Below are 26,469 nucleotides of genomic sequence, written 5' to 3'. Positions count from 1 at the left end.
AAAGTGTGCTTCTTTCCAATCCACTATGACTTTGGTAGAATTAAAGATCACCACATATATACCATCTCTTCCCCTTTAGCAGATATTCTTCAAGGATTCATTAATCACCATTTGCCCCACAAATTATCACTTATTCTTCCACAGAACCCAAAATCTGCTACCCCATTTGAGTTTTAAGCACAACCATTAGTCAAAGACTATCTTAAATAAGATTAAATTCCCACTATAGAGGAAGGGAGCGAATCTGATATATATCCCTAGCTCAAAAGAAATGTGCTTTACCTCCACCAATGATTTCACTTATCCAACCACATGATCCCATTGTCTTTGTTTGGAAACTGTGAAAACAAGCCAGGGTATAACACTGCAGGGTCCTACAGCTTGTCTACAAAATATGCTCAATGCCAAACGGACCAGTATGTGCGTCAAGAAGCTACGCATAATGATGCAATGAAAGCTACTTGTTGGACAATACGTGGGGATCATGAATTAAGCAAAACCTAATTAATTAATCTTAAGGGACCTAATTAATAATCCTTTTTTTTTTAATCTTGTTTAATTGACAGCAAAGGGTCAATTTGCATCCCACTCAGCTTGACGGGAGAAGTTTTACAACATTGTTTTCTCCATTGGCGTTTACTAATCAGCATTATTCTGTTACCCATCCATCCATCCATCTTTATAACAAGATCTAAATCTTAGTCGGCTAAAGTTGTACATCGTCAATGACAAATTTGGGTGGCTGATCTGGATAGCATAAAAAAGAGTGCCTGAGGTTCATATAAGACTAATTGTTTAACACCAAAATGTGTTTTCTTACTTTTATGTGTATGTCTAGATTGATTTCACTAACCACTTACAAGTTTTTTTTATTTCAATTCTTTATACACGTACTTTCAATCCAAAATTTTCTTTGCACCGACGAGTCCTTATGTTTATTATATGTCTTATACTCCTAAGATGCATTCAATGACTATGTAACATTGATTTTATCATACAGTCGACAAGGGCTGAGTGGGATAGTAAGGTGGGAGAAATTATAAACAGAAAGTTCCGGATTTAAAACTTTCCACTTATATATAGAAAATGTTACAGTTGTGTAACTAATTCTATACTCATCCCGTGTGTAAGATAAATCGATCTTCCTAAAATAGCATACAATAATTTGATTGCATAAATGGCTGCTCCAAATTGAGAGCTCATTTGTAGCTATACATCAATTGATTACAAATTTCTAGTGCGTGATATACGAAGGCAACCAATTTATATTCAACTGCCACTTATATTAGAAGTTTCTTATAATATCCACTGTCCCAAGAAGCCTTACTGGCTCTCTGAAAAATAAGCTGGCGATTTAATTGACACTCTTCACATGACCAGGATGTAACATTCTGACTTGTATTTAGTTCAGAGCATGAATCTCATTCAAGATCTTAAAGATCAGATTATATTCTCTGCCAATGCAATACCTTGTCCTCTTCTTCTTTGCTCTCCTTTTCTGTTGTTTCTTTAGTTATTAAACTTGCTCCTTCTCTTTTGGTTTTTGTGGTTGGGGCGGAGTAAATGATGCTTCATGTTGATTTTGTCTTTTAGAACCTTAATTTTATGAGACTAGTGAAAGGAGGGTATAGCGCTGAGTATATTAAGCACAGCTACCATAAACCCTCCAGCCATAAATATATATGTACGTATGTATGTATGTATGTATGTGCTAATTTGGAATCCATTACTCGTTTTGTTGTCTACTTCAGACCCTGCAGAAATAGTACCTGTTCCTGAAGTTACCACATGATTTTATTGTCTAGTATCATTGTCTCTTTCAAGATACTAACCATTTTAGGATAATGTTAAAAATGACACCAAAAAAAAAAAAAAGAAGAAGAAGAAGAAAAAAATGGAAAGACAAAAAAAATGAAAAGACTTAGTTATTTAGGTCTGATGAACACAAGTGGATTGAGCGACTTGGTGTGGTTTTCATCAGTTTCAGTTAGCGTACTTGTGCTGTTTACTAACCAAGCAGAACTCTAATACAGTTCGTCTTTCAAGTAACTTGAAGGTTTTGCTTGTTTAGAAGAAAATGGATCTTGAGCTTGAGTTCCTCATAACTTCTTTCTGTTTCAACTCTATTTAGAGGATATTTTTCACCCATTCTGGTGGGTGTCTCATTTAATGGTTTGAGGGGAAACCATATTGAGTATTATACCACTAACCTTATGAGTTGAAGTGGGAAATTGCTCTTCAATATGTCATCCTGTGGCACTTAGCAAAATTTGGATTCTAGAGAAATTCTCTATGCGAGCAATTGACAAGTCACATTTTCGCACATAGGATACATCAAAAATTTGAAAAATGAAAAAGGAAAGATGGTGTAATGATAAGTTATGGGATATTTTGACTTAACCTAATGTCCATATCCACTATCCGAGGCCCTTGAGTCTTTGACATGTTCGTTTGAAAATGAAATGTTAACAGAGACAGGGATTTTGTTGGATAAAAGCCAAGAGGAAATGTGACAAATTAACACCCTAAACTTTAGTTGCAGTAGATTCAGACAAACTCAAGCACAAGCTTTCAAGCAGCAGAGGACAAAAAGAGGCATCATGGCTTTTACGTCATCAGGTCTACTACAATTCTCCTCCCATACTAGCATCGCGCGAGATTCCTTCTAGCATGCAGTAGAATTCTTGGAATCTTCTACCTGTTCAGTCAAGGTATATATATATATGTTTCTTGGTTTTTTATTAAGTTCAAGGCCTTGGTTAGGTGGCAACTTGTAGTTTCTACATGAAAGAGGGGGAAGGATTCAATGATGCTGAATACAAGGTTTTATCCCATGTTAAATTAAATGGAAGAGGATGCAAGACATCCAAGGTTGAAGAATCCAAAGATTATACCTCATTGGAAGTAACGGGTGTAATTTAATCATTGGCTTTTAGTTCCTTCCAATGGAGCTGACCATGTCAAACTCATTAAATAGAAGAAGAAATTTTGCATTGGAGAAGACCAAATATTTAACTTTTTATGCTAATCCCACCTTCTCATCTCTAGGGATCATTGGACGAATCAAATGAAGGAATTGTTGGTTCTCAGTGCAGTGAACCTTCTCATACTACAGGCTCTTTCCCATTAATCATGACAGATGAAGCTGTGACTAACATAGTATTTTTCAAATTTTTTTTCTTTAGCAGTGATTGTTAATTGGATAAACATACTGTTATGAAAAGGGATTATGCACATTTCGAACTTCGAAATCAGAAAGCACAATTTTCTTTGATATCCTACAAGTGTCTTAAAATAGTCAACTTTTAACTTATAGCTTCTATTTTAATGCAAATGTTAACATGTGATTGTGGACTTCAAGAGCCTTTCCCTGCTTTGGGAGACTAATCCCGTAAATCTGGAGATTAAGCTTTACAAGAAACAGCCAAAACAAAAAAGTGGAGGAGGAAGTATTTGACCTGTTAGGCAATCCAGTCTTGTGACTTGAAAATGAGACGAAGTATTGACAATCTAAAGCATATTAACCTGCTTATATCTGATAACGGCTTTTCTTCCATTAATTTTTTTAAAAAAAATTTTACTGCTGCCCGAATTTATAGTTGATCCTAGAACTACATAGATGATTTTAGTATCACTATATTACTTTAATTCCTGAGGACATTATTATTATTACTATGATAGGCGAGGGATAGGATTTAATAAGTAGAAAACGGGAAAGAAATTGAACCCAAAACCTTTAAATCATGAGGCCTCGAACTTGACAATAAAAGGCTTAAATATATTCTTTGGATTGACGAAACTGACTTTGGAGTCTGTTGTATTTGTTCCATCCGGAGTCATCAATCGGAAAAGGGGGCAGTCAAACTAAGCTAAATGATACTTTACTCAGAATTTACATAAAAATCTCTAATTAAGCATAGGAAATTAATTAATGATACACAAAGAGACATCATCTAAATCTTAAGCACATGCAGTAGCATATTCTAAGTCATGACATAACAGGGTCCTATTTAATAACCTGTAGAATAAAAAAGAGGATCAATCCCTTAGAATCCGGAAAACTGGAATTTTTTAGTTGTGTAGGTTGGCTTTCTCCCTTAACTTGATTGAGTTTTTGTCATAGTTAACTATGATCAAACCTTGTATGTATACTGGATTAGAATTACAACTAAACATGAAAGCTTTGCACTTTTAGCCCTGTACGATAATCAAAGAGGGTTTAAGATTTTATGGACAAAGAAATAAAGGAGGATCAGAAAAGAAATGCAGACGTATGTATAATGGGCATCTCCCCAAGTTGTGCTCTGTTCTATTTTTCCTGGTAAGAGGGTCAAGAAAGGAGAATGGTTGCAGTCTTGATGAGAAAATAATCTTAATTAGGCATGTTTACTCATGAGTTTGCATCTCATTTATTATGCTTTCTATATTTCTGCAACCAGAAAGCAGAAGGAATATTGCATGATCATATGTGTTGAGGAATCAAATGGGAAGGGATATGGTACTCTGAATCTAGCACATCAAGAAAAGAAGAAAAATACAGAATCAACAAACTAAACAGATACTTTTGAGACAAAAAAATGAGCGATATTTGCATTCCCTTTTCTATTAGCAAGAGCAGTCTTTGTCTAGCCTAGACATTCCTCGTGTACATGAGATCAGAACAACTCAAACTTTGTCAATTGGAAACATTGCCACATCAAATAAAGGTCACCTGCAGCTCTCTCCTCCATAACAATCTTTTAAGCGAGCAAGATCTGGATGCAACAGTCTGGACGCTCAGCTGCCCCACACGGATCACAACACACTGCTTAATATTGCTGAATAAACTGCTACTCGACTAAACAGAAGCAAGTAATCCCACCTTTTTTCCCATGGTGGCTCATGAGGCAACAAAGAGCTATGTCTGAGCAGTACTTTTCACATGTTGAAAGTGCTTCATTTATTTTCTAGCAAGTCTCAAGCATTTATATTTTCCTTCAGTTATACTTGAAGTTGGAGACAGGTTAGCCTTGCTTCGTTTTGAAAATGAGTGTTTTTCCATCGCTTTCATGAACTTGCGCAGGTGCTTTATGTATTCAGGGAAAGTCTCAAGGTTACAATGACCTCCTCCTTGGACCCATAATGGATCATATTTTTCTCTGGATAGTTCCCACAATCTCTTGCCATGGGACCAGTCAACAATGTCATCGCTTGTGCCCTGAAAATATTTGACCAACAAACACAAAGAAGGTAGTCAAAGAAGCAGAACTGTAAATCGAAATCATGGAAAACACTCGTACCAAAGAAGCTAAATCTGATTAAGAAATAGGAGTTTGCTATCATATTGATACATGAAATAATTCTAGTGCTAGTAAAATGGTTAGAGGAAGTAATGTTATCCAAGACGCTTGATGGCAACAAGATCAAAGATCAACATTTGAGAAATTGCAGCAATATTCCACTTAGTAATAGGTATCTCGTTGAAAATCAGCAGAACTACAGTCTAATCAAAGAATGTAAAACGCATCACTGTCCAAATAAAAGTTTTACTTTCTATTTCAGAGTTTCTGCACAACGCTTAACTTGTATAGCAAGCCATTGTTCAAATAAAACTTCTCTGGAGGGCATGCCCTACACTAGGTTTAAGAAGGATACCTACTGATTGAGATCACTTGCTTATCAAAGAAATATAAGAACAGAGAAATTTCGCAAACCAAACAATCCAGAAAATATAATGACAAGCTTAACTTTTTCCTTGTCCAGAAATAATGTGCTAATATATCTGGATATCAGTCATCTTTCGAAACAAATGATATGAAAAAAACTGGAATGATACTTGCAGCCAAATTTAACCCTCATTTTTGCCTATTCAGCTAAGAATGACCATATGTGCATGCCAGGTAAATGGCAGTTAGTGATGCCAATGACTGACAATTTACACAAATTCAGAAGAATAAATAGAGAAGCTACCAGGCTTATTTCAAGAAGGCACAGGATGTCCTTAATAGAGAACAAATAGCATTTACTAGTGAAGAAGCAAGGGATATAAATTCTAATAGCTAATAAAGAAAGTCAGTGGTAGGTAGGCAATTTAAGAAAAAAGACCTCTTAAGTTTACATCAAATTGCAAAATAAACTGTTTGACAAAGCTCAGAAAGATAGATTCATGATGTTGAAATCCTTAAGGAGTTGGTAACGGCATTAATTTCCTTCTAAGACACTGACAAAGGAAAAAAATAGCAAAAAGGATAAATCTTTGTTCTGGAGTTCTGATGAATAAACTTTCAGAATCACAACGTGCCTTTTGCGTCATTCTCTATTGGGATAAAAAAACAGCCTTTTCATCCCAGAATATTTCCTTGGAGAACTGTTGAATGATCCATGTCAAACATGAAATAAGGATTTAATCAGAAGCTAGATATGGCAACTTGTTAGCGATTCTGCAGTCAAGGAAACATGATGGCATTGTGACAATCTGATCCTTTTGGTTAAAGTTCTTGATTGGAAATGTTAAACAAACTAATCATGGCCTAAGAAGGACCTTCTATCCCATGCATTGTATTCCTTTGCTGACATCTGGCTTTGGGTTAAAGTAGTGTCTCTCTTTATTAGTCATGCAGCTCTTTCTAGACTTAGGTTCTGGGATACTCAAATATTTCATTTGTTTATTTGGAACTTAAGAAAATGTTGTTAATATTAATGTACTTCAGAAACACAGAAGTCGACTTCCTATCTCTAAATATTTTTCTCCTTCCCTTTACTTCTCTTATTTTCCCAAAAACAAAGAACACATACTGCATGTTGCCTCTCTTTACACAACAATTTCCCTATGTCTACAAAGGAAGTCTGGGATTTTTACAGCTCCATCCTTCAACCCCTCATGCCTGCAATGAATTTTCCGGCTATTCAACATGATTAAGAGAATTAGGAAGGTGACCATTGATGGGAAATCTAATGCCCATAATGGTGCAAGTCGGTGAAAGCGGATTAAGAAGTTGGAGATCAGTCTGCATAGAAAATATCTATTCAAATTTTCTGTGGCAGGTATGTGTAAAATGGAAGGCTGCTGGAATTTGGACATGCAAAGACTCAGCAAAGACTCTGGCAAAGACTCTGGAATTTGGACATGCAAAGACTCTATCAAAGCCGGAGGTGCCTACAAGTTATGCTGCTAGTGCTCTGACTGTCAGGACTCAGGAGCATCATCCCAAGGTTGAGTAGACTGAGAGTTAGATGAATTTTTGTGAAGGCAAGAACAAACATATGTTTGGGTTCCTGATAGCTGATGTCAGACTTCTAAGTAGTTTACTTCTATACTTTCGGAAACCTATTATGGCTAATGACATTTTTAAATAAAATGTAAATGTTTGTTTGAGTAAATATCCCAAGAGGTTCTGTTAACTTCATAGCACTGATTTTTCTTACCAGACTAGAAGACTTTGCTCTCCATATGCTTTCTTTTGCTGCAAGCATACCTTGAAATGCTCTTTCACAATGTCGTACTATTGGCATTACATGTTAAAAGGAACAAAGAGATCCTTGCTCTTTGTTTCCAGTTTTTACCTGCTTTAAAAACAGTTGTTCCCTGTCCTCTTTTTTCAAATAGTTTCCTTTCCCAGATTACACAAGTACTTTAAACTCACAGTAAATGATAAGTAGGTATTGAGGTGCCTTGAATTAGTTTTCTGAAAACTAAAGGCAATCCAGCTTAACAAAACGCCTATGTATAATTCACATCAGTATTCTCCTAAAAGAAGGGAACTATATTTCCCAATTTGTAGGCAATGGAATACCAGAAAACTCTATCAAGGCTTTTTTCCTGTTTTCAGGATGCTTACTTTGAGGGATGGACTCAAACCCAAATTAATTTGTGTTCTTTCACTCAAACCCAAATTACCCAGAACTATGAGCAAAAGCTGAACGCCCTAATCTACAGGAGACCAGGATTTCAAATACAAGGAAAAAAAGTAAACCATCTCATTCACCAGGAAAACCATTTTGATTGAAGCACCAGGGGACATATAGAGGGAACTATTATAGAGTATCATAAAGGATAGAAAGAAAAAAATTCTGCAAGATATGCACCTTAGGCTCATATAGCATCTCTCTACCTGTGAAATCTAAGATCATCTTAGCCACAGCCAGCTGTTAACTTTAGTTGCCTGAGCTCCAGTATTTAGGGATGAGATGCAATCTCACTCGACATTCTTAGGACCAACTATTGCAGCTTGGATATAATCTAACCGCACGGTCTGTACAAGAAAGGAAGATGTAGCCTATGTTTACTGCTCTTTATCCAAAATTTGGGAATCTGTAATCAATTACTCTTCTTCAATTTCAACAGGAACAGAAGATAGATTTTTAAATCTACCCCTTCCTCGTTCAAAAGGAAGAAACAGAAATTGAAGTACAGAATGCTCCAAAGACCTCCCCCCCCCCGCCGCACTTTTCGAACTCACAGAAACACAATACTGTAGTAAGCAACTCCATTGAACCTTTTCCTATACTGTGCTTTTGTATACGGTTTCCATAAGTAAACACCAAACAAAGTAAATGAAAGAAAAGATTCAACCATTGACACAAAACATAAAGCTAGTTTCTAAATTCATTCTGTTAAAGGATTCTCTATGACGGTCTTAGCATAATTTCCAACTGTAATCTCAGGCAAACAAGCACGCAGTCAAAGAGATTTATGATCATTTCTCAGAAGTGCAAGTAGGAAGGAATAGTAATTGAAAAATGGTATGATGCTTTTTTCACGTAAGAAGCACATTAACAACATGCAAGCAAAGCCACTAGAGCAGAATGCAAGTGAAAGATTTAAATCATCCACCTCAAGCATTTCATTTATTGTTTTTGCATGTAGAATTCAATTAACACGATAAACCACTTTGAAGATTCTATCAACATGGATTCTCCATTTGTATGTACTGCAGCATATGAGTGGATATATCATTGTGTTGTAACAATGCAAAATACAATATTAAGCTAGAGAAAACATAAAAGCATTTATAAGCTGAGAGCCTAACAAACAGCCTTTTCTTTTGTCAGGGCATCAATGTATTTGTGATCTAATAAAGATAATAATTTTAATAAGAAAAAGCAAGGTTAGCACTATTTGCAGTTACAATGTGCAAAATATTGGTATTCTTGCCCAATACATTAGCAATGCTTCAAAGATGTCTCAAGAAAGTAATATAAGTTTCATGTGATGTGATTATATCGAAACCAACCACAATCACAGGCAACTACTAATCAAATCACTAAATGCAAATGGTCTTCATCCAACATTATATCTATATAAGTTCCAAGAACAATTCTTGAGCTCCTTGACTTTGAATAAGTACAAAGTAAAACAGACAGAAATACCAGTGGAGTGGAGTCTACCTCTGTTTCAGATCTTCTAAGTAATTGCAATGCTTTGTATCTACCAGAAGATTATTGCATGCTAACTTTGCACAAGGCAGAGATGTTTATCAGCCAAACTAATTACGTACTATCTGTCACATATCCTAATTTAGTCCATGTTGTCAATGAGCTCTTTTCCTCTAAAAGATTATACAACGATGACAGCAATAGAATAGTTTGAGAATGCAAATCTTGATTGACATAACATATTATTTACTATAGAAACTCTGTTAGTTTGTTAAAAAAAAGGTAAGATTACATATGGTTTGGCAATTTGATTTCTGCACAACATTTCCTGAAGATTTTGCTACAACTTACCAGCAAGGGAGCAACAAACAATCCATAATAATTGATGCACTCAAATTATATCTAAGAGAAGGAATGAAGAGACAAAAGAGGAGGCACTTCTTACATGTATAACTAAGACTGGGCAGCTGACATTCCTTATCTTGTCTATATTCTGCGAGAAAACAAATGAAAAGCAAAAGAACAAAGGGTGAATACCATCAGCATCAAACTGACTAAAAGACAGAGTAATGTAAATTTGGGAAAAGAGGAGAAACATGATAACTGCAAGAGGAGAATACTTACTTTGAATATGTCAAACCAAAATGTCATCTTTACGTTGTACAATACTCGAATTCCTGAAAGGATAGCACTATGCAGAACAACCGCTCGCAACCTATGCTGACGAGAAGCCAAATGTAGTGTTGGACCACTCCCAACAGATTGGCCATATAAGATGATATCCTCCTGCTTTATTCCATATTCATTCTTCAAACAATCGAATACAGCCTCTATGTCATAGTATGTGTTGAACTCAGATGGCTGCCCAAGCAAAGGTCAACTATTAGGAATAAAATACATAGTTTCTGTACGGCAGGAATTCAATACAAACAGTCTCATGTTTTCTCACCTTACCAGAGGAAGCTCCATATCCTGAATAATCATAGCTGCCATAATAGAAAGAAATGAAAATTCAGTAACTTGAGGAAGAGGACTAGTATAAAACTTTCATCTTAGTAAAAGGAAATGATGCTAGATTGAAAATCTATAGGATAGTTTCCAAAAAAAAAAAAAATGATACAAGATATTCAAAAAATTTAACTTAGCTATGTTTAACCGAGCATCAGACCAAAATAACTTTCAAAAAGCTTTTGGCAGTAAATGGAGGAAAACAAGTAGAATTTCAATTGCTAAACCCAAAAAAAAAAAATCCACAACCTCAATGAACTGCGGAAATAGACAAATAAAACTGTCATACTAAATGCAGAAACAGCAGTGCAAATAATGTCTTGAAACTAAATTCTTGCAAGTATATAAGCTAGGCTTGTCTGATGATTATAATCACCAACACAAATGTCACCTAATATATAAAACTCACAGGCCCACTAATTGAAAAGATTTGAACCCAAAATAGCAAAATATAGCAAACTACTTGTAGAAGTTCAGTTCAGCAGAAATCAAGGTAGAAAAATGAAATGTCCCAATGTAATTTCCCCAGTAAAATGAACACGTTCGAGAGGACCTGTGTACATGTATCAGGAAGAAAGTTTACACAACCAAGAAAATGCATCAAAATCAAAACTTTATAGCACCCAAAGCTGACATCAGAAAAGAAAGGAATCATACCCACAAAAGCAATTACTCTAAACAACTCATAGACAAGAAGGCATGTTGGATAAGGCAAATACAATGATCAAGAGGAAAAGACGGACCCCATGATATTAACACGAAGGTGAGCTCTGAGCTCAATGAAAAGTTCTTGCATTTGGCCCAAATCAGCAGCATTACCATGGGAATACAAAAGCGTAAACCTCCCAAAAGGATGTTTCCAGAAGGTAGCCACAATTTTATTACCAACTTTTGTTTCCAATACGTGAACATCTACATTCTTATCAGCTGTTAATCCGCTGCAAATATACTTGCCATCTTCATCTTTGTAAACATCATATGTTGGAGGGTCTGGAGGGAAAAATGCAAACTTTGCAGCCACGTTTGATGTTACATTGCCCATTAAAACCAACCCTTTAAAGAAAAATCACCTTCAAAAACAGCCAGTATTGCTTCAGGCCATGAAAATGAGTCAATAATGAAGACAATCCCTGACTTTTCTTGTTATTCTGCCTGGACAATTGTCATTCTCTTTTCTCTATTTTTTATTTGTTCCTTTTGTTTTTGGTGGTTTGTTGGTAGGAAAACGAAGAAAGATCCGATCTAAGCGGGATGAGCTAAAAAAAAAAAAAGACCAAAGCCCCAGAAGAATTAAAGCAAGTATAAAATCAACTGTTGCATGTTGGTTGGGATGAACTGTCTACACCAACTGCTTTTTATTTTCTTTTGGCTGTTTTTGGGAAGAATGGACAGCCATTATCAAGAAGAAAAAGTAGAAAAGTCAAGTTTGGCCTTAATTATTGTCGTAGTTGATTAGGAGTTAGGACCATACAGAAAAGGTGACAGTATATATTAACTTTTGGCACTGATTGGTAGCTACACTTGATTAATTGGGCTGTGGGAATGCGAAGCTTATCCACTAGTCTAGTAGTATGTGTTTGTCATAGACCAAAAGACCCATAAATCTCCAAATCAATGATGATCTTCTGGGAAAACTTTTCTCATGTTTGTTTTGATATGACATTATGCAGCAATCTTTGATATTTTAAAATTATAAGCAATTACCATATAGGAATTAACATGATAGAGTTTTTTTATTTCGATTAATTATCTAATCTAGTACGTTTTTTATATCATTTTGTGTTATCATTTTCGTCGTACGTTTATAGCTGAAATTCGTATCATGCTAGTTAATGCATCACATGTAACTTTTTTATTATATGTTTATATTTTTGGAAAATCTACCAACATAATTTAGGTAATAAAAGACCAATCTAACTTATCCAACTAGGATTGATTTTCATGCTTTTGTCAAAATTGAATACAAAAAGATGCACATAAACACTTTCTCAAACAAAAAAAAAATGAAGTCTTCTCAAAAAATAAATAACTTTGGTGATGGAAGCCATACCAACTTTGTTTGACAGTTTCTTTTATTCCTTATACCGTTCTATAAGTAATAAAATTATGCAAAATGGCAGATTAGTAACAATTTGTACAGCTCAAGCATTTCAGGACCAAATTTTGAATACATGCTTATGCTAGCCAATTTTGAACAAGTTTCAACAAGAAACCATGGAAATTAGCTATCCTGTATGCCTAGTCATGAACTTAAGAGTGTATCAAGAATGATGGCAGAATATAGGACAGAAGTCTCTCATCAAGGTTTCTCTTTTCCGTTGTTTTCAAATCTTGTACACTGGATTTTGGTACATAGCCAGCCCCCTAAGATTTTGTAGACTCATGATTGCAGGCAACGGTTAAAGAATAATCATGCTAATGATCAAGTTTATTGACTATAAGAAGGGCTTGCTTACACAAGCTAGAGTTTCACGTGATTGTATTATGTGCATTTACAGGTTTAACAGACTATAAGAATTTTAAGTGAGATGGTATGAACAGTGATCAATTTACAGCAAAATTTTGCCATAAGAAGGGGTAGTTTTGACTCTTCCCATGAGTAGAAAGAATCAAAGGTCGGTGGTGCCCCCATAATGATGATAGCCTTAATCTAGAACAAGGAGAAATCACAGATAACAAAACATAGACATTGTTTTTTTTTTTTTTTTTACGGAGTCCGACTAATCCCCTGCGGCCCGGAAAAGGAGGCCTCACTTCACACTAAGCACGTTAACAGCGGGACTCGAACCTTGGACAAGCCAGGAAGTTCACCATACCTTAAGGAGGGGGAGCGGACCGCTCGAGCTATCTCGTGGAGGCAGAAGACCAGCCACGTAAAGTGACAAGTTTGTGGGAGGTCAGGGGTTCGACCTCCAGCATCACCAAAAAGGGGATGACCATTGGACCAAATGGCCACTGACAACAAAACATAGACATTTGAGATGAGATAAACTATACTTCCAATTGCTAGTAAGATGGATCTAAGAAATCTGTGGGATGCCAAATGTGTAAATAAAGAAAGGCCAAAAAGGTTGTATTTAGGAGAATGGCGGACGGCCAAGATTCGGTCAAAGGCTGCTGTTGATCTATACAGGAGAAAGAGGGAAAGAAGGAAGGAAAGTGAAGTGCAGATTTGGGGTGAAATGAATAAGTCTGTCTGTCAGGCAGACAATGTCAGAATCAGACATTCCCTCATTGTTTTTTTTTTTTGTGTTGCTTTGCAGATTACAAAAGGTTGACGCTTCATCAGAATGCTCTTCTTTAAGATTCATCGAGACAGCATTTTGCATTTTCATCATTTTAATGAACTTGCAGTCCCAAACCAACTACCTAAATAGGAATTAACAGTTTACATTGTTTTAACTCACTTCTTTAGGAACATTTTTTTTAACCAAAATTTGGAGCTTAATTGCAAACTTTCGTGTGATATTGGAAGAAAAATAATAGATTAATTGCAAATATTAATTTTTGTAGAAACTAAAGAGTAGGGTTGTTATTGAGTCGAGTCGAGTTCGAGTATGGCGATACTGCAGAAAGGACGCTCGAGCTCGAGCGAGTAGTATTATTGGAACTCGAACTCGAGTTCGATGCATCGCTCACAGAACTTGAGTTTGACTCGCATGTGATCGAGTCAATGCTAGCCTTATCGAGTTCGAGTTAGAAAATTTCATTTTCTTGACAATTTTTGAACAAAAAAACAGTATCACCCTTTAAAAAATTTCCTACGACTTGAAACATTTTATAAATTCAATCACTCTTTTAGGCATAATAATAATAATATATTAAAGAATTAAAATTAAAAAACTCGATAAGACTCGATGAGTTTTCGAGCATTATTTTTAGATACTCGAACTCGATTTATTAGTCTTATCGAGCTATTCGAATTTGATTCGAACTCGATCAGCCTGAGTCTGAGTTAAGTTTTTGATCGAGCTGAGCTGCTCGTAATTACAGCCCTATTAAAGAGCCTCGAGTTTTATTAGGGACCACAAAAGTAACCACGCAAGAAGGCATCCTCTACGAATAATCTATGAACAAAAAGAATAGCATGGTGGCTATGACCAAGAGGTCATGGCAACAGACGTAGACAGCACAAGGCTGCCCATGTGATCAATGTGCATTAGTAGAAAAGAGATATAAAACTAGGGAACAACTTTGCTTTTTTTTTTTTTGTCAAAAAGGGAACAACTTTGCTTGGTGGACTATATATTATGAGGATATAGATACGAACAAGTGAAGCTTTTTCTTAGGATCGAGAGTTAATCGAAATGATTTCTACAAAAAGGACATAAATCAAAGGTCATTCACGTTTTTTAGAATTGAAGAAGAAGCAAAAAGTCATACATACAATGATACCATCGCATATTTTCGCGATGCTTTTTTGCTTTCGTATTGGAGAGATCATTCCTCTGATCCATACTTTGTATTTTCAAAAGTAATGAAACATGCAGGCAATTCAAGCAAAATTTGAGTCACTCAAAGAATGAATAACATTGAAAACCAGATCATGATTCATACTTGGCGATTTAACAAATATTTTTTTTATTCAAAGTTATCTAACACAGCATTTCATTTGGGGAGGATTGGATTAGATGGTAAGAAGGGAAGAATAAAAAAAAAAAAAAAAAAAGAGCAGCGTTTCACTTGTTCCAATTCCTGGCTCCTGAATCTCCCAATAAGCCACGCAAATTTCTTGGTAATCCTAATTTTTAAGGTTGCAAAGCAAAATGCAAGAAAGTAAAGAAGCAAGTTAATGTTTTATGAGAAAGAAGTCATGACATATTGATAATGACTATTTTTTTCCTTTGAGGAATTGATGATGACAATTCAATTGCGTGCTCTTCAAAAGAATTGAAACATAGAGAAAGAGAAGCAAGGGAACCAATATTGGATAACCAGCTCAGTTCTAGAGTAAGATCCAACCACGCCACCTCCCGGCTTTTCACAACCTTAAAAAAAAAAAAATCCCAAAAGAATCCAACATCTGTTTTGAGGCTAAGAGTTAACTGGCTAGAATTTCTCGTGTATAAATGTTGCCAGCCCACCAAAACTTTCATTATATATGCTTTTTTAGTTTTTTTAGGAAGGATTCACCAGCAACAAGTGATTTTAGAAATACGATATGTAAACGATAGATAAATATGAAAATTCTAAAATTCAGAGTCGAGCCATCTTTTAATTTTTTTTTTCTATGATCGTGTATTGCTTAGAGTAGGATTTTTCTTTGATAAACGTCCTAACATCACCTAGCAACAACGTAAGAGATCTTGCAACCAACGTTCTTTTCCATACTTCTTTCTTTTGTAAACTTTTATAAGAGAGCCGGGTGTATAAACTTTCCACCCAAAGAAAAAGGCAAACCATTAGAAAGAAAGCTTCGATTTAAAGGTGGAGAATGGGTCAACAAAGCCATTGAATGCTTGGAAGTTGGTGCATTTGCAAAAGTTTGGTCCTAAAGAGAACTAAAGGTGAAAAAATGGAGCTCTTAAAAGGGGTTTCAACCATGATTTGATTGAAAAGGAATTGGGTCAAAACCAACACGTTGTTAACTTCACTTCATTGCTGACTATCTACTTTAGTTTTGCATACTTTTGAAGAAATCTAGGTGATGGATCATCACTACCATATGAAGTACCCCTTTCCTTTTATTCAATAAATAAATTACTCTATGCTCACTTGGCAAAAGGGTTCGAATCTCGGCCTCCAGGCTCCAGCCTGCCACTGGGTAATATTTGCAGTTTAGAGGGAAAAGACCATTAACTCTTGAGAGGTAGATTGTAGTACGTCCCAGAAAGCCAGATTGGACATGGAATTTAGTACACTAAAACCTTGGCAATCACATAGAAACCTGTTGGCACACGGATAATAACAAAGCTCATATCTAACATTAAAAACCACATTTAAGGAAAGAAAATACCCTACAAGTCTAAAATTGCATAAAAACTACTGATGCACCATGGTGGCCTCTTTCTAAAAACACACGTCACAGAAGGAGCAAAGGAGGCTGGTAGGCAACATGATTCAAGTCAAATGTATGAACACAGTCACAGCTCATGTGAATCTGAAATTCAAGGAGAAGTACACAATTTTTAACCAAAGAAAGAAAGGGAATATGAAATTACGGACTGACCAAGCTTATGTCCTTTATGTACATGACCACAAGTTTGTCCTCACAGGAATGTGATATTTGTTGTCATGACAGACCGCATTACTTACAATGCCCGCCTGTTACCTGCAGTTGTCCTACGGAACATTATGTGTTCTTCTTCTAAGGATATATTTTCTCCCACCACTGAAACCCAAGTTTCCGTAACTTTCTCCACTCGTCCGTCCAAGATCTCTGCTATAGTGAAGGCCCGCGCTGTGCCTCCTGATTCTGACGCTGTACCTGGTGTCTCATTAAACGTGGAGCTCCTCTTATGGCTTTCCTGTTCATTTCCCAATCTTTTTACCCTAGGGACAATGGCCCCATTCAAATATACAGTGTTATCCTCTCCAAAAACAATCATTTTCCGAAGACCAGCTCCATGTGCCAGCTGTTTATGCATGTGACCAAATACCACCAAAGGGATAGATAATTTGGTGGTCTCTTTTAAATGGGATATTGCTTCTGCTAAATCTGTAGAATAACATTTGTCATCTAGTTATCAAATGCCATTTTAGTGAGATGAAAAAGGATTACTCTTACTGCATAAACTTGTATATTCCTGTTGTAATCGTTGGAGCCATGAGCTACAGCATATTAGTAAGTACTCCAGTTCACAGGCTGGCTACATATCAAACAAGGAAACCTGACAAAAATTACCTGGATCACCATGGTCACCACCTCCAAAGAACCAATCTCTTCCACAGATATCATTCATGTTAGACCCAAGGCCTGCATGATGTTGACCACTGAAGTTTATCCTGCAGCTAGCACTTGAAAACATGGCCAAATAGCAAAGGTGATATACCAGTAGGTCCATTATGAGCCAGTAAGATGATTGAATGATCTTCAGGAGTCCCTAAAGCAGATTGATAGATCCTCTTGGCACTTTCACCCATGTCGTGAACCGCATATCTGAGCACAAAAATCGCAATGGGATATGAGGTGCAACCTAGACGGCAGTAGAAGGCATGGAAAAAGCATTTGTGGCAAAGCAGATCAAACTTGCATATGAAGAACATATTTACCTAGTTCTTGAATCAAAATTGAAGACGAATAGATGAATGTGAGATTACAATCACTAAAATCTCAACTTCTTTGTTCAAAACGATGAACAATCTCAAAGCTATGTTATGATAAAACTTATGAGGCCATAATACATACATAGAAGCATACAAAAGGCATAAAGAAATAAGAGTAATAAGATGCAGGGCACCAAATTCAAGCAAAGAAGAAGGGTTTCCATTAGCAATTGCTTGAAATTAATAGGTATTGTGGAAGGAGGTCTTATAAAGGAAGAACAGAAACTGGACAACAATATTTGGATTCTTCAGAAAGGGAACTTACTTTCTCAAATTGGGGTTCATAACAGAACAGGAGCACATGAGGAAAGATTGTTCTGTCATATTTCCCTTATTCTTCTTGAAAAGACATTCTCTATACATGATATATATCACATACATATGCCATAGGACTACTACAGGACAGCTCTCCAAATCTCCACTCAATTGTTTTTGGAGTTAGGGTGACTCAGACTGTGGTAAAAGGAGCTAAAGATTTTACTTAACTGCCAAGAAGTGTTGTGGTAGAAGGTCAACACATTTTCCATTCCTCCCATGTCTCTATTAGAAGAACCATAAAAGCCCTTAACCCAATTCTTTATTGTTCGATTTGCGTATGCCTTTAATGGATTGCACCTAAGGTTCCATATGCAATTTCGATGCCAAGCCTTATGCATACTTTCCATATAAAGATCAACTTATATTTAATTCAGAAAACACATAATTCCAGAAAACCCAAAAACTACAGCAACTACAAGTCTCAGAGGAATGAAGGTGGAACTGCAAAGGGGAGAAAAAGTGTTAATGCAGTAGTGCAAGGACTTTTCAACAGCAACCACAATGCTGAGCAACAGGAAAGATGAAGGATGCCCATTCAGTCTACTATAAGATAATCAGTCAACAAAATTTGGAGATTGTTGAGGAATTTTAGAGTCAACATCTGAATACTGTCAAATTTAAAAAAAAAAAGATTGGAAGAATGCAGTCTCATGTTCATTATTGCCCAGCCAATGAAGAAGTCTTTGCAATTCTCCTCCGTCATGTAGATTTCATTCCAGAAACAGGAACAAACAAAAAATAGGACAGAACGAGTGAAGAACTTGACTAAATCATACCTAGCAACCAGTAGCTTTTTCCTGAAGAGAGAGCTACCACCACAAGAGAATGGTCGTCCACCGACAATACTCAGTTTCACTGATGGAAAATCAATGCGTCTGTAGCCAACATGCTCATCACCTAGACTAACCATTATAAATGGCAAAAGTTTGAAATTGCAGTCCATTTATAAATATTGAAAAACGAATAAATGTTCTATGTTGTTCTCTTTTAATGTTCAAGTTTGGTTCATTAGTTGACAATGCAGTAATGAAATTACAGATGTTAATGCAACAGCAGCTATAGCACCACAAAACAACAAGGCCCAACATTTTTTTTCCCCAGTTATGACGGAATTTAAGCCTTCCCTAGAACTCTATTCAAATTTCAAGACCTTATACATACAGGCCAAAGGACTTCCATTCAGTCTTTTATAAGTGGTGTAGAGCAGGAATTTCAAAAGACCAACTTACACATGCTATGAAATAGGGCTCAACAAGTCAAAAAGCTCTTGCCATAGTGGGTTTCATGTGTACAAAGCTTTAACACTCCATAGAGATGTGATGAAAATCATCTACCAGTCCAAAGTGACTCAAGGTATCATACTACTCTTCATGGAAAAAACTTTTTGAACCCATTGACTATAGACAGTTATGAAGTCAATAACCCATAGTTCATTTTGATCATATATTGAATAGTTCCAATAGCAATCAAGCATTTTGATCATATAAAATTGTCCCAATTGCAAGCAAAGACAGTATCCGAGCATGGAAAGGAGAATAAAGAAACAAGATGGAAGCAATAACCCATTTTAGAGATTACACAACCATATGATATCAGTAAGAAAGACTTTTGCTCATTATCTAATTAAGTGAATTCGACATATGGACACGGAAAAGGCATCTTAGCAACTCAAACGAAGAAATGTTCTTTGCGCATTAACATGTTTTTTTTTAAAATAAAATTGGGTTTCATGTCTCTAATTCTAATGATCACTAAAGATGGATACGCCATAAGGTTCTCGAACCAATTTTGAGGGATTTCCACTTTGACCTGAACAGCAGCCTCCTCATATTTTTCTTCTAATGATCCAAGAGAATCAGAAGAACATAATGAAATGCTTTGACATCAAACCTCTAGCTTTAATTCATATCTAAGCTCATTAAATGACGACTGAACTAGTAAGACCACTAAGAAAAGAATACCAGCTCCTATCCTACTGATCTGAACTTAAAAAGCAGACACTGAATATGCTGAAGTATAAACTGGAAGCTCTTGTTACAGAATATATTGAGTGAGTGGTACCCGACTCTCATCTGCTTCAATTCTCAAACTTCCTAAAATTTAAATAGAGCAACTCAATAACTTACCATTCTAGTTGAAGTTGGACAGGATCCTTCTCCCTGAAAAGTAAATTGATGCAAAAATCAGAATGTAAAGGGAAAAAGGTATGAAGCCTATGAGATATTAATCACAAAATTTAATATTCAGCAGTCAAAAAACTATCCACGTGGTCTTGGGAAGCTAAATAGAAGCCGAAAAAAGTTTATAGATGTACATAATGTGATAAATTAAGAAGTAGGAGAAACATTAACATTCAACCCATGGCTTAATAACTCACAGGTAAAATTTTAGATCTCGACAGAAATAAAGCAAGAAACCATTCTTCCTATAATAACTGAAATACTTATGTCAAAACTTGAAAACAAGGGCTATAAAATGTAACAAGACAACACATAAATCAAAGCCAAGTAAAAGAGCATTCTCAGCCTCATTGGATGGAACAAGTTAGATGTAAATCCGTTGGTGTCGATGTTGCCTCTAACTTGTTCTGAAGTCTTATTAATGCTTTCTAAAGGAGATAACTGGGATGCAGACCTAATGGAACGTTATGGGAGGGAATTAAAAGTAGTTCCATATGCTTGTAAGCTCATTACTGGTTACTATCAAAGGCTTTTCTCACAGCATTCTACCTAATTTTTCTCCCTATTATCCAGAGTTATCATGCAACTCTAACTTGGTTACCTAATTACAGCAAACTTGGTTTGCAAACCAAGAATCCGTTTTCTCCAGCAAAAACCTGAACAGGATTCTGGAACACGACTGAATGAAGACATCATTTTAGTTCAATTCAAATCTCCTACGGGTTTAACAGTCATCTTTGGAAGCTAGAAAAAGTATTAAAAAAGCATGTAATCCAACTGATAATTTTGTCCAGTTGGCAGAAACTTGGAATTAAAACAATCCACAGAAAGTACATTGGATTTGTGACAGATCCATTGTTTTGTTCATGAAAGACCAAAAGCTACATTTGAGCAATTACAGCCTGAAGGAGCCTTCCCCTAAACCAGCAATTTCTAACAATGCAGAATTTATGTCCTTGTATGATATCACATCTAGGAAAAGAATTACTCGAAACAAGAAAATAAAGAAATGTGTCAGAAGATTTAGCAAGAAATCTAATTGGAAGACAACAAAAAATTGAAAAAACATAAACTATAACACTTACAATACCACTATAGTACTACGGTGAGGGTGGATATCCGAAGCAAAGAGAATATTGTTTGTATATCTTAACAAATTCTACTATGTATAATGAAACATCAAACAGAAATCTGGACAAAGATAAGTAAAGGATTGGGCCAATCAGGAACCCAACCTAACATATCTAGACAAGCAATAGTACAGCAACAAGTTTGTCAAACTTCTGGGCATATAGTTAGACATAGGTACAAAGTATCCTACCTTGCAGAAAACTTTTGAGTACCCCATGCGTCGTGATTCCCCAAAATAACTGCTTTCGCAATGTCAACCTCTGCAATACTTCTTACAAGATCAACATTCTCATTGCCAAAATCACCTGGAGTAAATCAGCAGAATATGCATTGTGTGACGCTTGTAAAATTTCAGGATTTGGGTTACAGCTGGAAATAGCTGTTGTTATTTGTGGATATCCCAAATAGTGAGTTCAAAGCAAGAGATCGTGCCTGTGAAAAGCACCAAATCCGGCTGCATTTCAGAAAAAAGGACATCAGATTAGAGAAGAATTCCAAGGAATAGAAAGGATATTATGCTCAACGTACAGCTGAATTTGATATAAAACTTTCAAGTGAGCTTTATTCTTTATCTAACTTGTGCGAAAACCAAAAAAGAAAAAATTGATTCATCATCTACGTGTTATTCCTCCCTTAGCTCCGTGCTAACTTTTTTTCCTTCTGACTGTGTGATAACTTATCACCCTGACAAATCAATTCTCCTATTCATGTAAGCGCACAATAAACAGTTCCACTAAACCTTTGTCATGGAATCAAACATTTGCTAAAATTATTTCACCTTTTGAGTATTAGGTTCTGGCCATCAAACAGTTTCAGTTGTAAAAAATGTCTCTTTCCTTGAAAATAATTAGCAAATCTTTCATCTTTAATTATCTTTCCATTCAACTCACTTAAGTTAAATGCCTCAAAAAGAGTCCATACAAATAGCTAATCCATTCAATCAAGTGTCCACTGGTTTGACGTACTATTTACTTCACATGATATAACTTCAAAAAGCATAAACCAAACACTAATGCAAACATTTGCTATCAGCCACTTCATCCTGTGTTAGAGTAACTCGACTCTTAGTTCCAGCAACCACGGTTCAATTCCAGGCCTCAACGTATCAAAAAAAAAACCCCTTATGCAAGCATTTTCCTCCAAAAACAACTTTATCCAACGAAATAAAACTAAAACTTAGTAGCTAAAAAAATTTTGGATTAATCATTTTTTCTATATTGACTGTATAAACATATTGCTAACGAGCACATAACCTTTATTCAAGATTGAAATTCTCTTTTTATCAATGTATCATGCATCTACACCTGTTAGTCAAAATTAGACTGTTCACTGCTGCGGCGAATATTAAAATAAAGAAATTAGGAGGTCCACAGGCAAAATTGAGTAATAATTACAGCTTTGCAAGGTTAACAAGAAAGACCTCGAGGAATTGAAGTGCTTTTGTATCTTCTTCCAGACTCCAATCATCATGCTTCAAAATTTCAATAAAATGGAATTAAAACCATAGAAAATGACATCGTGAATTGCGGGGCTGAGAGATAGAAAGCTCACGACGTCGCCGACGATGGCGATTCGAGCAGAGGACGGCGTGGCCATGGTGGAGGACCAGCTGCCCGGCTTTGACGCCGCTGAAGGAGTGGGAATGCCAAGACGCAGAGCCGGCGCGTGTAGCCACGTAGTGCAGCTGAGCATAAAAGTATCTCTTTCGATAGAGCTTCAACTGTTTCGAGTTCCAAGTCACGTATTTGCCTCCAAATATAAATTTTGTTCTTTTTACTTTCTATCCAAAAAAAAAAAGGGACCATTGAAAAAAATTGTAAAGCGGGGCAGTATGGTTGGATCGGGTACACTTCGGTACGATTATTGTACTTCAGTCACGTTTGGATTGCTATTTATTGAAGCTTTTGTAAAAAAAAAAAATATACCGTAGCGATTTGATATATGTAAGATAAAAAGTTCAAAAGAAACGTAGAAATTTATTGAGGAAAAATGACATTCCAAATATTGCTCCAGTTGTATTTTTTTTTGACCAACTCGTAGCAGTTGAATCTATGCAGTAAATTAGTGTGTACTCGTAAAATTTATGAATATAGCAAATTTACATCATATTATGTATAACTGTCGAATGATTGTACGAAAATTCCAACCATACCTGCTCTTGATCCATTAAAGATATACATTAGATGTTAATTTTTTTTTTTTTGGTACAAAGTAATCCATCAAAATGTTTGGGTAGATACTTGTACATTTGTACATTTCTTTCTAAATTTTTTTCTTGACCTTTAATGTAACAAAGTAATGCATCATCCAACTGTTCGGTAGATAGTTATACATTTCCACAAATTTTTTCATAACCTTTTTATGTACTTTTAATACAACTTTCTAATGCATCTTCTTCAGTATTTATGCAACACTAGGACCAGAACCAGTGGGGTTGAAAATTGAAATCAAATACCTTATTGACTGCATTTCTTTAAACAGATACATTATAAATTGAGAGATTCTGGGCTTCCTGATCCATCATCCACTACTACAAATTGTTCATGTTACTTTGGCTATGACCCTTTTAAGTTAACAGGGTCTACAAATTGCTGAGGCTGAATGTAGATTACTCAAGTGGAGAAATAACTTCCAAGGAAATGCTAGGAAGAGCATTGAAACATGTAAGAAACAGCTGGAGGATCTCAGAAATAGTGACTGCCAAGACAAAAAAGGGAGAAAACAGATGCTGAAAATGAAATTGAAGGAGGCTTATGATGAGGAAGAGACTTTCTGGAGCCAGAAGGCTAGAGTTCAATGGCTCAAGGAGGGAGATAGAAATACACATTTCTTTCACTCAAGTGTAAAAGGAAGACGCAAGAGAAATAGGATAACAAGATTACAAAGAGAGGATAAATCTTGGGCAAAAACTGAAGAGGAGATAGGAAAGGAAGTTTTGAAGCATTATCAAGATCTCTTCGGCAGTAAGGGGGCTGGGCAAATAGATAAGGTCCTAGAAGGAATATCATTGACCATCACTGACCAAATGAACGTAGGACTTATTGCACCTGTTAGGGAGAGAGAAATTAAACAAGCCTTATTCTCTATAAACCCAACAAAATCCCCTGGTCCGGATGGCATGACACCAATTTTCTTTCAGAAATTTTGGCATTTCCTCAAAACAGACATCATTCAAGCTATCAAAAGCTTCTTTCATTCTAGCCATATGCTAAAGGCAGTCAATCATACACTCATTTCCCTGATTCCTAAGGTAGAAAATCCCATTGAGATCAAGCATTTCAGGCCTATAAGTCTTTGCAATGTTTTGTACAAAATCATTTCCAAAATTCTTGCTAATAGATTGAAAAAAGTACTGGACAAATGCATCAGTAAAAACCAGGCAGCCTTTGTGTCTGGAAGACAAATTTTGGACAACATTATTGTTTCTCACGAGTACTTGCACTACCTTAAAAACAAAAGGCAAGGGTCTCAAGGATTTATGGCTTTAAAGTTAGACATGTCTAAGGCCTATGACAGGGTGGAGTGGAGCTATTTGAAGGCTGTGATGAACAAAATGGGTTTCAGTGAGATTTGGATTAGTTGGATAATGGAGTGCATTACTACAACTACTTTTTCTTTCAATATAAATGGGGAGTCTAAAGGTTACTTAACACCTTCAAGGGGAATTAGGCAAGGTGATCCGCTGTCACCTTACCTTTTCTTATTAGTATCCGAAGGCTTCTCCAATTTGTTGACTCAAGCAGAGAGCAATCACAAGCTATCATGATTGAAGATAAGTAGAGCTGAACCATCAATCAGTCACCTTTTTTTCGCAGACGATTCTCTCATTTTTTGCAAAGCTGACAAGGATCAAGCTGAAGAAGTGATGAAGATATTGGCAATGTATGAACAAGGCTCAGGACAATTGATAAATATGGAAAAATCATCGGTCTTTTTTAGCAAGAATGTGGAACCTAAGGAACAAAAGGAAATATGCAGTAGACTAGGACATATCCAGGTGGTACATCAAGGGAAGTATTTGGGGCTGCCTATGGTCATTACCAAAACAAAGGACCAGATCTTTGGTTTTATCAGAGATAAATGTCAGAAAACGGTTGCTAGTTGGTGCAATAAGCAGCTCTCCCAAGCAGGCAAAGAGGTTTTAGGTTTTAATGAAAGCTATAACCATGGCAATGCCAACCTATGCCATGTCATGTTTTAAGCTTCCAGTCAAACTATGTAAACACATTCAAGCTCTTATGGCAAGGTTCTGGTGGGGAGAGGAAAATGACAAAAGGAAAGTGCATTGGTGTTCATGGCAAAAGCTGGCAAGGGGAAAGCATAATGGTGGCTTAGGCTTTAAAGACTTACAAGGCTTTAATAAAGCATTGTTGGGTAAACAAATCTGGAGGCTTCTCACCTGCCCAAACCTGCTGATGAGTAAGGTGATGAAAGCCAAGTATTACCAACATGAGTCACCCCTAAGCTGCGAAGCCAAAGCCAACTCCTCTTGGATATGGAAAAGCATGATGAGCGCAAGAGAGGAGGTAAGAAGAGGAGCAAGGAGGAAGATAGGTAATGGCAAAGGCACTAGAATTTGGGAGGATGCTTGGATCCAGGATGGCAAAGAAGGTAAAATGGTGTCCACAAAGCCCCCAACTTGTACGATTAGTAAAGTGAGTGACCTGATTTGTAACTTCAGATGGAATGCACCTCTTGTGTTTAGAACTTTCAATCCGAGAGAAGCCAGACAGATTCTCAAAATTCCTATTAGTCTAACTAGCAGACCAGACTCCTACTTTTGGAGCCATAGTGAGAATGGACAGTACACAGTGAGTTTAGCTTATGACGCAATAACAAGAAGGAAAATTGGTTGGAAGGCAACGGCAGAGATAAGGGAGAGACAAGTTGGGAAGGAGGGAGTGGGAAAGCTTGGAAACAGCTCTGGAAGATGAAGATCAAACACAAACAAAAGCTGTTTGTATGGAAAATTCTGAACCGAGCCTTGCCATGTAGGGAGGTAGTACATAAACGAACGGGCAAAGATGATTTAATCTGCAAGCTGTGTGGGGAAAATACTGAAACTGTGGAACATATTTTCTTTCAGTGCAAACAAGCACAAATGATATGGCGGATGGCGCCCCTCCAGTGGGATGGACTTAAAGAGCACACAACCGACTTCAGCAGATGGTGGAGTATGTTAATGGAAGTGCAGGTGCGAAAGGAGGGAAGG

The 26,469-nt window shown here is 36.3% G+C and overlaps 3 protein-coding genes across 4 annotated transcripts; 1 reads left to right on the top strand and 2 right to left on the bottom strand.

Moving 5' to 3' along the window:
• Positions 1-4,486: 4,486 nt before the first annotated feature.
• On the bottom strand, positions 4,487-11,638 carry LOC113775634 (alpha/beta hydrolase domain-containing protein 17C-like). 2 transcript variants are annotated; one of them, XR_003468910.1, is made up of 6 exons: positions 11,106-11,638; positions 10,304-10,340; positions 9,979-10,215; positions 9,800-9,847; positions 4,862-5,197; positions 4,487-4,780 (listed from the first exon to the last, which is right to left on the bottom strand). XR_003468910.1 is itself a non-coding variant. In XM_027320586.1 (5 exons), exons 1-5 carry the CDS (start codon positions 11,402-11,404, stop codon positions 4,940-4,942), a joined length of 879 nt encoding a protein of 292 aa, XP_027176387.1. In that variant the 5' UTR covers positions 11,405-11,638; the 3' UTR covers positions 4,487-4,939. The 2 variants fall into 2 exon arrangements, 1 of the variants encoding a protein (XP_027176387.1); XM_027320586.1 differs by having other exon boundaries at positions 4,487-5,197.
• A 4,751-nt stretch (positions 11,639-16,389) lies between these two features.
• On the bottom strand, positions 16,390-22,988 carry LOC113773071. Its single transcript, XM_027317599.1, has 9 exons — positions 22,809-22,988; positions 22,678-22,728; positions 21,690-21,711; positions 21,448-21,562; positions 20,073-20,105; positions 18,723-18,848; positions 17,355-17,461; positions 17,207-17,278; positions 16,390-17,020 (listed from the first exon to the last, which is right to left on the bottom strand). The coding sequence occupies exons 1-9, from the start codon at positions 22,947-22,949 to the stop codon at positions 16,614-16,616; spliced, it is 1,074 nt and encodes a 357-aa protein (XP_027173400.1). The 5' UTR covers positions 22,950-22,988; the 3' UTR covers positions 16,390-16,613.
• Positions 22,989-25,423: 2,435 nt separating this feature from the next.
• Positions 25,424-26,191, top strand: LOC113773694 (uncharacterized mitochondrial protein AtMg00310-like). The gene has a single exon (XM_027318318.1). The coding sequence runs from the start codon at positions 25,424-25,426 to the stop codon at positions 26,189-26,191; it is 768 nt and encodes a 255-aa protein (XP_027174119.1).
• Positions 26,192-26,469: the final 278 nt, after the last annotated feature.

Source organism: Coffea eugenioides, chromosome 6 (genome assembly GCF_003713205.1).
Source record: "Coffea eugenioides isolate CCC68of chromosome 6, Ceug_1.0, whole genome shotgun sequence".
In the NCBI taxonomy this organism is placed as follows: domain Eukaryota; kingdom Viridiplantae; phylum Streptophyta; class Magnoliopsida; order Gentianales; family Rubiaceae; genus Coffea; species Coffea eugenioides.
Note: the sequence above shows the minus strand (reverse complement) of the source record. Positions and strands in the feature narration are given on the sequence as shown.